Below are 12952 nucleotides of genomic sequence, written 5' to 3'. Positions count from 1 at the left end.
TTAAATTAAATATGATCTAAATCGAATCATTACCATTCTTACATCTAATGGCTTTTGAGGACCAATCGAGATTTTCCAATGCCGTGAGGTTAGACCTTCACCGCATTGAGACCTGTTACCAAAGAGGTCTAAAAGTCTAAAGAGCGAGGAAGTGTTTGTAAAAATTTATCCACACGTGGGAGATAGAAAGATTGATTAATTAATAATTAAGTTAATTTAGCTGACCTAGCAAAGGGACATAAAATCATTTGAAGAGAGGTTTTACGTGACTAATTACCTAAACCAACTTGTTTCATAGTGTTTATTTACAAGTTGTAATATCTTATAATCGGAGTTTCGATGCAACACATGTATTGCCAATACAGATGTCAGCTTGGTTGTCCCTGCCATGAAAAAAAAAAAAAAATCAGAACTGGGAAAACAAGCATTTGATTTGTGCCTTTTTCTAAAGCAAACAGCCAAAACTCCAGTTTCTGTCGTGGCCGGTTAATGACCTTGCCACCTCATGGGCCATGGCAGGCCTTGGATGAGGAGGGTTACTTCCATTCTACCCCACCTTTCGATTGTTTTTTTTTTCGTTGTCCTAGGCAAGTTTTACCCTATCTTTACACGTTAAGTATTCCTTAACGTAAGTGATTAAAATTTAAAACTTAGATGTAAAGCATTTTTTTGTTGGTAGATGATATATAAATTCGAAAAATTTTTATGAAAAAAAATTTGAAATTTATAAATCTTTTTTCGAATTAATAGTTTAATTTGAAAACTTATATTCAATTTGAGAGGTATTAATACAAAAAATAGTGTAAAAACTAGATCAATCAAAATATGAGATTTGGTTGCAAGTTCTAAGTGGCTAAAATTAATGGAACTGAAAAATTCAAATTATTGACCAAATTTTTATGGTGGCACATCACTTTTTTTTTAATTAAATAGGTGGCTTACAGGCAAACACGAGCAATTTACTGTGCAATGATGCTTGAGCAAGCATAAAGAACAAATAAAGTTGGCCTGTTTGGATTTGGTGACAAACCTCTCAGTGACTACTTTCCTAAATTAGAAAACTTCCCATTGAGGAACCAGAGAAACCATGAACAATAAATGCACCAAACATATCAGAAAACTGGATCTAATTACAGCACACAAACAAATCATGTTGTTGTAGTCAGCACAATCTATTGAAGGGTTTCGATGTTTTTGCTCAGCTCCTCCAGTTTCTTCATCCTCAATCTCTCGCTTTCACTCACCAGCTAACCAGCAATTGACAGAAAGCAAAAGGAAAAAAAAAATGTCACGGAGATTGTCATAACAAGATTTGATCATAGCAAATTAATGCTCCTATTGATTGAATACAAGATTAACATATATTCACCTCCATTAATTTGCTAACCAGTTGTGCTTTCTCCTTGTTCTTGTCATTGAAGGCTTCAAGGGCTTCTTTGTATTCCCTTTCCTGTGATTATCAAAACAATGTTAAAATGACAATAAAAATTGTACTGGAAAGTGAATTTTCAGCTTTAAGATGCATTTAGATCTCCCATTTGGTTGCATCAAATGATGAGAGTTTGCTATAATCATCAAATCAAAATTAATCTAACTATACCCTCAAACATTGCAACTTGATAAACACTGTAATAATTAGTAATGGAAATAATATTTGCACCTTCTTCTGGCAGCTCTGTCCCAGTGGTTTCAGCTCCCGGTTCACGGTGTCTATCTTCTTGCGCAGAATTGCAACTTCCTTCCTCATTGGATCTATGAGAGCATCAAGCTCCTGGAAGATTTTATCAATTCAAAGAATCCACAATGCGTCGCATCATAGTTCAATAGAAGCAGACATTTTATATCATTACACTACAGTCAAACATAAAAATCATTCTCAAATGGAAGTACCCTTTAAAAGGAAGAATCTAGCTTATGGATCCTTGAGTTGAATGGAACTGTTATTTCCATTCAAATTCCTCCATGTTCTAAAACATTAATATCATATAGATTCATGCTTTTCATTTAGGCCAGAGTTAATATATACAACATGATGCTAGATATGAAGTCTTTTCTTCTAGTCTCTAACCTATGATCCTATAACTTACTTCTTGAATGTCTGCCAAGCGCCTAGTTGCTTCTTCGACACGTCCCATATAAGTCTGAATCTTGCTCCTCATCTCCATCTTCTTTCTCTCAATCTCTTCTTCTTTTGCTCGAAACAATGCCAATGCAGATTTTGCCATTTCCTCTTCCTTGTCGTCTTTTATTGGACTCCCGTTGCTACTGATAATCCCTGAGTTCTTCACTCGCTGCATCTGTGATTGCTGTTGCTCCCATATCTGCTTTGGTGTTGCCATTGATGCCTTCTTACACACACACACCCCCTTCTTTACTTCTTGCAATTCTCTTTTACCCCGCCACTCTCTTTTCTTTTTCCTCCTTTTTCTTTACAATGATGGCTCTCTTTCCCCTGCTATAGGTGGTTAGATGCAAGGCTGGCTTTAAAGGTATGAAACCAACAATCTTACTTTAATACAAAACAAATAATTGTATTAATGAAGAGGCCGCTGTAAAATTAATTATTTTAATAGATCTAAAAGAGAAATAAGTAAAATTTTTTTTTTATATATTAAAATTAATAATTAATATTTTTTTAAAATTTTTTAATTTTACATTGATGTAAGTAAAAAGCGTTCATGAGTTAGATTGGATTTATACTTAATATATAGTTTACACGTATACTCAAACCTATTCGGTCCAAAACTTTAAGTCTAAAGTCTAACCCAAATTAAAAAAATAAATCTCTAATTCATTCATTAAACTTAATTTATATAATAAAAATTAAAAAAAATTAAACTAAATTTAATGAAATTATATTCAATTGACATATATATATAAATTAAAAATAAAAATTATATATATTTTATTAGACTTAATTTTAAATTAAATCTAATAAAAATGTATAATTTTTATTTTTAGTTTATATATAAATTATATATATAAATAATAAATATATATATCTAAATTCGGGTTAAATCAAACTCGAATTTTAAATATTTTATTTAAAAATCCACTCGAAATTTAAACAAATCTAAAATTTGTGTTCAAACTCATTTAAAAAAAATTTAATTTTTTATTCATATCCTCCAAAACTTAAACGAATTTTTAGATGACCTTTGAACAAATTTAGATGTAAGTTACATTCCTCGTTAATAAAAATATACAAAATAACCAAAATCTCTCCTCAATTGTAATCATGAAGCTAGAGAGGATACTTTCTTGAACAAAAACTTAAACCAAATGTTCTTTTCCATCTTTACTTTTAACATTCCACTTAATTAATATCAGTGCAATTTTTGCATTCAAAATTTATTTATTTATTTATAATTTTAGTCATCATAATTTGAATCTTGTAAACCTTTCCAATTGCATTTTTTCAAGTTATTGGATTGAAGGAGAATCTAGATGGGTCTACTTTGGTAAGCTATCTATTTGCTTAAGTTGGTCTATTGACAAAGTTCAGTTAACTACTGCTCTTCTTCTCACTTGTGCATCAATTTTTGACATTTTTTTAATAAAAAATACATATAATTATGTAAAATTTTATTGATCTTACTACCTCTAGTGTATATGTGAAGAAATATATCATTATCTCAATTCCAAAATGTAAATTATTTATAATAATGTTGCTGTCATATAAGCTGATATATATTGGTTGAAGAGTCCTAAAAAATATTGGTAAATCTTCTTTTTCCTTGAAGAGGAGTGCTTGAAACAGAAGGCTTCTTATTTCTGTAGTGGACAAGTGGTTTCCTACACAAGACAGGGGAAAAGCTTTTTTTTTTTTTTTTGAAGTTTCTGAAACTTAAGCAACCCTTCAAGTGCCGAATGCTTCATGCCGCTGAGCCAAAGGCTCGTTGGCACATGGGGGAAAGCCTTAAGAGACAAGACAGAGTAGGAGAGATTGGCAGCAGATAGCTGTCCCTTATTACATAATATCATCGTCCTTCCAGCTTGGACTTCTAAAGGAAGAATTTTCACTCTTAATCTTCCGGTTTTTCCTTTCTTATTTCAATGTAGAGTGAGAGGATAAGTGATTGAAAGGCTTATTTTGGAGATGCTAAGCAAATACATTAACATATGTTACAAGTATTTAAATTGAAATTATAAATTTATTAGATATCATCTTTTAAAAGTAACTGAATGAACTAACAGAATTAAATTTCAGGATCAAAACTATTGTTCTTTGTTGATTTACATGATATATATATATATATATATGTATGGGTTTAATTTGTAATCTATTTGCCTAATTACTGATAATCAACCCTTACTAGAAAGTTGATAACTTGCAGCATAAATTTATAAATGGATTCTTTTCGTCTTAGAGAAAACCAACATGCTGCCTGCCCCCACAAGGATTTTTGTACTATGGATTCAAAATTCAAAATCCTTTCACTAAATTCCTGCAAATGTCAAAAAAATTTGGATTAAGGTTAGGGTTGTCACAGGCAAACTGTCAGAACAATATACTCTGCTTTGTGATTTATTTATTTATTTATTGTTAATGGGGCATCATATCTTTAACTTGACTCTTTAGCACAGCCTTGAGTTTTGGTTTATTTATTGCTTTTTGCATAGCAGAGAATGACTAGCTTTTTGGTAGGGCAAAGACAGGCCAACCAAAAATGGTGGTGCACAGTGAAGGAATTTTCTTTAATCTATTTTTAAAAAAAATTACAAAAGAAGCAGCATAGGGGGAATCCAAACCCAACAAAAGCAACCAAGTATAAATAGTAATTACCAAGAAAACCCAACAGTAGTTGTGTTAACAATGGTTACATATACATGTTGAGATTTTAAAAGTTGAGTTGAGTTGCTCAAAATTCAATTGACCTTTCTATCTCCTTTGGAAGTTGAAGAATTTGATGGCATAGGCAAAGACGAAGAAGAATACCAAAACCCAACCAACATGGCCAAGGACAATAGGTATAAGGAAGTCTTCATCAAATCCCAAGTTATCCTTGAGGAACCTATTCACTGCCATTCTATCATCATTGGAGAGTTGGATAGTGGTGGTCTTATCACCGAATTGAGATGTGAAAACACCATAGATTGTCCATGCAATTGGTGAACCCCAGTAGTACCACCTCCACCACACAGGGATTAGCTGCATTTTTTTGTTTTAATTTCAAAAGAAAAGTTCAGCAAAACATTTTTGTGGATTAATATTTGATGATCATGGTTTCATGCATGGAAATGAACAAAAAAGAATTATTATGCTGATATTACATACCGGTCTGGGGAGGAGGAAACCGGAGAATAAGTTCCAGAAGCTAAGCAAAAAGGAGGAAACAATGGCGGCAATTTGCTGGCCAGGGGTAAGAGCAACAACCATCATCCCATACATTGACAAGTAGGTGAAACACATGAATATGAAGTAGTAGAAATACAAGAATTTGTCTGCCTTCCAATCAAATCCGATCATCGAGTACAGAAGAAGAGCATATACAATGGTTTGGAATGCAACATAAATGGTCTCTATAGCCACCTGGAGGAACATAAGAAAGTACACACTGATTTGAGAAAGACAATACCTTTCTTCATGATTTCACCTGAAATTAAATATAAATTGATGCACACCAAAATTATTTGATTTCATGTCTCACCTGAGCAAATGCATAAGGCAATTCTGAGTACATCCCGGCTGCTCTTTCACGGTAGAATACAGTCCTTTCAATTGACACAACAGACTGCACAGAAGTAGCATTGGTAGCTCCAAGGAAAAAAACAGCAGCATAGGTAGCTCCTAGAAGATTCATCAAGTCCTGTTGTTGTTGCCTGTAACCAACATAAAAATGGCCATGTAAGGATGAATTGAACTGTTGGGTCCTTGGTTTTTGCTCCAAAAAAATTGTAAAAAAGACATGTATAGAACATTGTCTCAACATAAGTTTCTCAATGACTTACAATTTGTCTCCTTTGTTCCAGAAGATGACACCAAACAAAATACCAATGACTGTTGTCAAAAACATTCGGACAGCGTTAAACTGTGAATTCCGCCAATATGACCAGTATTGTTTCCAGAAACAAGCCTTGCATTGCGATACAAAGTTTTGCGAATATTTAGTGGGGAAGTAAAGATCCTTGGAACCAGGTTGTGGAGTGCTTAGTTCTTTGATGAGTTCCTGATTTCTCCTGAAAAAGTAACAATGAGGTGAAGAGAAAGGTCAATCTCCAAACTGTAAGGTTTATTGAGGACTTTGTAAATGGAAAAAAAATTGTCCACTGCTACTAACTGATATAGGTCAGAGTTGGAGTAAATTTCAGCAAAATCAACATTGAGCTGAGTTTCAACTGCAGTGGAGCTGACTTCCAACATCCAAGTAGCAGGATTATAGCCTCCTTTGATCTTGGGAACCCCTGGAACAGCCTGCAAGTATTTTAGATGTCAAAGGACTAAAATATCAATACATGAAAGAATTTTCAGAAGAAAGTGGCATTGGGAGTGATATCTAAATATAAATCCTGACGACTAGAATGGTTAAGGCTCAAAGCCAAATAGAAGTCCGCTAATGAAAAGAGAAGACGCACCTCAAAATATTCAACAAGTTTGTGAGAATGGCGGCCAAGAGGTCCAGCATATATCACTTGTCCTCCTCTTTTCATCAACAAGAGCTGCAGCAGGGAAAAATTATCATAAAAATATAGCTCATTGATAATGACCTGCAGAAAAAGCATGTATTAGAACATTATACATGTTTGAAATTCAATAATACCTCGTCAAATGCCTCAAAAATATCTATACTTGGTTGATGGATTGTGCAGACTACAGTTCGTCCTGTATCAACCGTGTTCCTCACAGTACGCATGACAATTGCAGCAGCTCTAGCATCAAGGCCTGATGTTGGCTCATCCATAAAGATGATAGAAGGATTAGCAACCAACTCTACAGCTATGGTTAGCCTCTTTCTCTGCTCAGTAGAAAGACCATTCACTCCTGGTAGTCCAACTAGAGCATTCTTCAACGGGTTAAGCTCAATCAACTCCATTACTTCCTCAACAAACATCTGTAGAAAAAGAATGAAAATTTTTTACTTTAACCAAGAGGCCAGGTATTCTAGTAACGATGATGAAACAAAAATTACCAATGGAGACAATAGATAGTATATGTAGAAGAGAATTTTGCTTAGGAACTGCGTACATTTCGTGTTTCCTTCTTCACATCTGAAGCAAGACGCAACCAAGCAGAGTATAACAGTGATTCATAGACGGTAACATAAGGTGAATGGATGTCATTCTGTTCACAATAACCACTGACACGAGCAAAAGTGGCTTGATTCTTCGGGTAACCTGAAATGCTTATGCTTCCTTCAATATATCCACCAGTCTTTCTTCCAGCTAAGACGTCCATCAAGGTCGTCTTTCCAGCACCACTAACACCTACCAATGCAGTAAGAATACCTGGCCTGAAGGCACCGCTCACATCTCTTAGCAACTGCAATCGATTTTCTTCAACCCCTTGACTCTTCATTTCCTGGTAAGTCAAGAAAAAATCAGCCCGTTAAATGTACCATAGGCATCTAAATAAATGTCAAAAGATGTTGGAAATATTAATCCTTCGAAAGAGCAACTCACTTCTGGCATATCAACATAGTAATTCACATGGTTAAAACCAAGTGAAAGTGGCTGGAAAGGCAAAATCATTCCCTTTTTGGATTGGCTGTTAGCAACACTAACAATTGAGCCTGGACTAGACTGAGCATTTCTCACTGGCATATTAATCCCTGTAATAAAGAATTAAACATTGCAGGAGCCACGTTATTACAATAGGAAAACATAGATGGAAAAAATGCTGCATTACTAATTATAGGGAAGAACAATCATTTCTTTCGTCGGTGTGTACCCATGGTTAGCTTATGATGCCTAACTAGCTTCAACAATTTAAGAAAGCTTACGGTTTCTGAGAAATTCAAATTTGCTTTTAATATCTTTCATTAAAAGTTAATTTATGAAAGTCAAGCTACTGAAATTGAACCATATTGAGAAAACTACTAACCTTCTACATTGGATGCCAATTGCCTATTATGATTGCTTTCTGAGTCATCATCTGAGACTACAGGGTTAGAATCCCCTAGAGCTGAAATTGAGTCAACAGAAAACAGCAGGAGTTCAGTAGACCTTTTCTTTGCATAAACCAGTTAGTAAATGTAAGAAATTTGAACTTACGATTCAAAAAAGAGAGTGCTGCAATGAAAAGAACATTGAAAAGAAAAGAAAACCCTGCAAGTGCTCCAATACAAATCCAATACCAATGTTCTTCAGTGTATAGACCTCTTTCCTTGAGAAGTGTCTTTCCAACAGTGGAGTTCAGGTGAGGCTGCACCAAAGACATTAGAATCTTTAGTTTAATATAGTTGAGCCAGGATTCTTAATCTAATGTTTATGCTTCTGTAAGGGGATGTACCGCACTCCATCTGTCAGCAAGAAACTCGTTGATAGCAATGGCATTTTGACCATACATCATTGGAGATGCATAATAACCCCATATCATCCATGATTCAATGTCATCTGCATGAGAAAAAGGGTGTTCATCTTAGTTTCATGGATCTTCTTATAAATGAGACAAGAAAACGCAATCGCTTATCAATGTATAAATCATCAAATCAAGAAGTTCAATTAACAAAGGAAAAGGAAACAAAATCAATTAAAAAGGAAAGTTATTTTTTTACTTTTGGCTACAATGAAACCTCCCAGCACAAATACCATTAGCAAGGTAAAGGTACCCAAGATGTTTGCAACCACTTCTGTTCTGCCTAACGCTGCAATGAAACGGAAGAGGGAGACAGCCACTTGATGAACACCGAAGAATGCTAAGAACTGTTTGAAGAACCTGAACATGTTGTAAATCTGTCAATTGCAGAACAACTTATACTTCTTATGCATTGCATTCTACTACAAATCTCTAGGCTGATAAAGTGAACCATGCAAGTAAAACATTTACTTACCTAGTGGCACTAGGTGCAAACCCAATGGTGTAGTATGTAAGAATTATCCAAATTCCAGATTCCATTAGGGAGACGGGAATTCTTGTGAGCCAAATGGGCAGGGCAAAAGCCCATGCAGGGTAGAACATGAAATCTCTCTGCTTGAAAAACACTGGCAGCCTAAACACTGTCATTGCCATTTCAGCCAGCCCATTAAACATGACGTTAATGAGACTGAAAAACAATGCTCCCCAAAATTTTGCTGAATCCTCTATTTGACCAGATTTCATTTCTGTTCTCAAGAACACTGTCAACGCAACTATTGCCATAAATGTTAGTTGGAAAGCCTTGAAAATGTAAACAAAGGAGTTGCGCTTCATTAAAAGCCATTCCCTGGAAAGGCAAGCCTTGAAGAGGTCCCTGTTCGAAATCCCATACTTCTTTGTCACTAAAGCAGCTGGATGAGTTTTGGATTTATCAAAAGGAACTCTAAGATCTTCTAAAAGCTGCTGGCCAATGTGAAAGGAGTTGAAGGATTGTGCAAATTCAGGTACTGAGACGTATCTATACGGTTGGTTTTCTCGGAACCAGTATTGTTCTTGGTCCTTTTTGGAAGTTACTTCCTGCAGAAAGTCTGCAACCCCTTTCCTTTCAGGGCATTTGAATCCCATATATTCAAAGAACTCAAGAACTGTATCGCGAGGACCTTGGTAGACAATATGACCCTCAGCAAGTAAGATAATGTCATCAAAGAGATCAAATGTCTCAGGTGCAGGTTGCAAGAGGGAAATGATCATGGTTATATCCATAATATGAACCATCTGCTTCATATACTTAACAATTTGGAATGTGGTGGAACTATCTAACCCTGTTGATATTTCATCCATGAAAAATGCTTTTGCTGGCCCAACCAGCATTTCTCCTGCACTCAGACAAGTCGTATAAGTTAAGGTTTTCAGAAAAAAAACTACTAAAAGTTTGAATCAATCCATCTTTATAATGACTGCAGATGTAGAATTAACGCATATATACCAGTTGTTACACGTTTCTTTTGTCCACCAGAAATGCCTCTTCTCATATCATCTCCCACCAAGATATCAGCACATATATCCAGTCCAAGTATCTGTTACAAATCCATATGATGATTAGGTTTGTTCATTGAAGAATCAAGAGAAAAGACATAAAATCAAAATAGAGGCAACAAACCTTGAGAATATATTCTGTAATCAAACTAGTTTCTTGTCCAGCTATTGCTGTAGCTTTCATGAATGCATCAATCTCTGGATCCGGCTTAATGCCTGCTTCCTTCTCTCTTCTTGATAGTTCTGCCAACATTTCATACCTTTCTCCCACTCCCAAACAACGCCCTGAGAAATCTAATGTCTCACGGACAGTCATCTCACCGTTGTGAAGATCATGCTGGCTGATATAAGCACTTGTTCTCTGAGGTATAAATTCTGAAAATTCATGGCCACAGTAGGTGACTTTGCCAGTTATCTGTTTATATCCAAAATTATCATCAGTAAAATGGAGATGGTAAATAAAAGTTAAACAAATTCATGACTTATGGAAACAAACCCTTATATCATCCTTTGGTTTCCCAGCTAGTGTTTGCAACAGTGTGGTTTTTCCTGAGGCAGGAGGCCCAAGGAGTAGTGTCATCCTGAGGTAGATAACAACGGTTAAATCATATGAAATCAGTTCCAAGCAAGATATAGCATTTATCCATCAAGAATAGGGGTCTAAATGAACCGAATATGAATGAACTTTGCCATGTTCATGATCTTTTCGTTTAATTAGCAAACTATGAAATGTTATTTGTGATCGTTTGTTAAGCATAGTAAACGAATAGAAGTGGAGTCTGTTAGTTTGATAGTCTGTTTGTCAAATGCTCTATTCATTTATACAAACAAACAAACAAATTGAACATGAATGAATTTTGTTATGTTCATAATCTTTTCATTTAATTAGCGAATCATGAAATGTTGTTTGTGATCATTTTTTTAAGTTTAATAAACAAACATAAATGAAAAAAATTGAATATATTCATGAACTATTTTTTCCGATGGTTTTCATCCTTAATTAAGGTTTGATTTGTAAGAACGTACCTTGATGGTTTTAGTACTCCACTCACACCTTGGAGGATCTTGACGACCCTTTTCTTTGAAGGAGAGAGTCCAAGGTATCCAAGAGTTGCCTACTCATGTTTGAAATGTAACAACAATTAGAATTCTCAAAACTCCGATATTATAAGATAGGGAAACCACAAAAATCAGATGCTCTTGATTATATTCAATTTCAGTTTGAAACTAACGAGAAGGCACAGTTATGCTTTTCTTTCCCATTTCAAAGATCTAAAAGTTTCTCAATATTGGAATAGTACCTCGATTGCATTCATGGTGGAATTGATCAAAGTTGGAAGTGCTCTAGTCCCAACAAAAGCATCTCCCTCGACGGATAAATTCTGAAATCTAACTTCAATCTTAGGAACCTCAATTCCCACCCTGTTTCCATCAAAACATAAAAGTTGTAAGATTCAAACTCAGAATTTCTTGAACCCAGATTTTAGCTCAGTTGGTTCATGTAGTAATCCTTAAAAAGGTGGCATCCAACAGATCTCGGTTCAATCCCATCCCCATCCCTAGGCTTAGCTTGCTTTGAAAAAAAAAAAAAAAAAAATTCAACATTTCTTTCTTTTCTCTCCATTCTCTCATATAAAAGCCAAATAAAAGAAAAGGAAGTGCAGTAACCTGTCAGTTCTGTTCCTTAATCTTGTCAAGAACCTTTCATTGTCTTCCTCAACAACCTTAAGTATACTCTCCATTAACTGTTTCTTGGCTTGTGGTCCGAGCTTTGTAACATCAACCTCATCATGCACAACATTCCCATCGGTCATGACCTGCATCAACATCCCTTTCCTCAGCCTGTCATATGTTGGCAACCTCTCTATTGCAGCCCATCTTAACTCTTCTTCATCATTAACCTCGTGCCGTCTACTGCTCCTTTGAAACACGTCCGGTGAATTAAACATTTCCCTAACGCTCGAGGCACGCCAGCTTCTCCTGCTACTCATACTCGTCTGCCTCGACAAGTCCTCTCCGGCCAATGCAGCCGCCATGTTTGGAACTTTTTAACGTTCTTGTAACAACCAATATAGCACGATTATACAATGAAAAAACTGGTTCAGCAAGAGTGTCTTCTTTCAGCTCTATGATTAATTGTTGGAAGAGTGCTGAACCAAGAACTAATATTGAAACCAGGATTTCATGCCTTTTTGAAGAGACAACGTTAAAAAGAGCGATGTTCCTAGTCCATTTATATGCAGTTTGAACTTTGAAGATTAGAGACAAAAATATTGAATGTGACAGGAAATTTATCCTCTTTTTGCATTTTTTGGTTTTTTTTCCCTTTCACTGTTGCTGATATCGGTCAAAATTGACTCCTGGAAGTCGCTTCCAATTTTCCAAGGCTAAGCTTTAATATTTTTATACAAATATATGGCAGTAGGAAGACGGGAGAAAGAGTTACGCGGTTTGAAATTTTGAACTCAAATTTATTTATTAGGTATCACTATTTAATCAATTGAATTATACCCGAGTTCAGCTTTAATTTTTTTTTTTTTTTTAAGTTCAACGTGTTATATGCTTGTGCTTTGCATTTTTGGAATGATTTGAACAACAACCTATCTGATTAATGCCTACCATAATTGAACTGAGGGGCCAACAGGGAAAGGGATAGCTGAAATATTTTCCCTTTTTCTGACCAAGGGATGAAGAAAAATCATCTGAAAAGAAAATTCTCAAGCCAGGATGCTTCTTTTGGAGGACAAAAATGTTGAATTAGATTAAGGGAGTACAACGGTGATTCTTGTTTCAAACCTAATTAAAACCTGCAAAACGTATCAATCATTTTGACTTCTTTGAATATTTCTTAGCTTTTATTTTTAACGACTTTTGACTTTTGATCTCACTGACTCGGTCTCA

The 12952-nt window shown here is 35.2% G+C and overlaps 2 protein-coding genes across 2 annotated transcripts; both read right to left on the bottom strand.

Moving 5' to 3' along the window:
• Positions 1-875: 875 nt before the first annotated feature.
• Positions 876-2545, bottom strand: LOC111301298 (uncharacterized). Its single transcript, XM_022896871.2, has 4 exons — positions 2088-2545; positions 1661-1771; positions 1370-1450; positions 876-1247 (listed from the first exon to the last, which is right to left on the bottom strand). Exons 1-4 carry the CDS (start codon positions 2337-2339, stop codon positions 1173-1175), a joined length of 519 nt encoding a protein of 172 aa, XP_022752606.1. The 5' UTR covers positions 2340-2545; the 3' UTR covers positions 876-1172.
• Positions 2546-4684: 2139 nt separating this feature from the next.
• On the bottom strand, positions 4685-12312 carry LOC111301297 (pleiotropic drug resistance protein 2-like). The gene is made up of 20 exons (XM_022896870.2): positions 11720-12312; positions 11353-11473; positions 11078-11166; positions 10548-10632; positions 10176-10466; positions 10002-10092; positions 8991-9891; positions 8715-8875; positions 8450-8553; positions 8212-8362; positions 8042-8122; positions 7621-7769; positions 7187-7519; positions 6762-7052; positions 6577-6660; positions 6282-6415; positions 5953-6180; positions 5652-5823; positions 5279-5533; positions 4685-5152 (listed from the first exon to the last, which is right to left on the bottom strand). Exons 1-20 carry the CDS (start codon positions 12085-12087, stop codon positions 4883-4885), a joined length of 4359 nt encoding a protein of 1452 aa, XP_022752605.1. The 5' UTR covers positions 12088-12312; the 3' UTR covers positions 4685-4882.
• Between the last annotated feature and the right edge of the window lie 640 nt (positions 12313-12952).

Source organism: Durio zibethinus, chromosome 15, assembly GCF_047325235.1.
Source record: "Durio zibethinus cultivar Kanyao isolate XHJ-2024 chromosome 15, ASM4732523v1, whole genome shotgun sequence".
NCBI classification, from domain to species: Eukaryota; Viridiplantae; Streptophyta; class Magnoliopsida; order Malvales; family Malvaceae; genus Durio; species Durio zibethinus.
This window is presented reverse-complemented; position numbering and strand designations above follow the sequence as displayed.

Coding starts and splice junctions, on each gene's coding strand:
- LOC111301298 (XM_022896871.2), bottom strand. CDS start 2,339: ATGGCAACACCAAAGCAGATATGGGAGCAACAGCAATCACAGATGCAG. Junction 1,772..2,087: donor GCTTGGCAGACATTCAAGAA/GTAAGTTATAGG, acceptor AAAATCTTCCAG/GAGCTTGATGCTCTCATAGA. Junction 1,451..1,660: donor GACAGAGCTGCCAGAAGAAG/GTGCAAATATTA, acceptor TGATAATCACAG/GAAAGGGAATACAAAGAAGC.
- LOC111301297 (XM_022896870.2), bottom strand. CDS start 12,087: ATGGCGGCTGCATTGGCCGGAGAGGACTTGTCGAGGCAGACGAGTATG. Junction 8,554..8,714: donor AGGTTTCATTGTAGCCAAAA/GTAAAAAAATAA, acceptor TTTCTCATGCAG/ATGACATTGAATCATGGATG. Junction 6,181..6,281: donor TCCAACTCTGACCTATATCA/GTTAGTAGCAGT, acceptor TTACTTTTTCAG/GAGAAATCAGGAACTCATCA.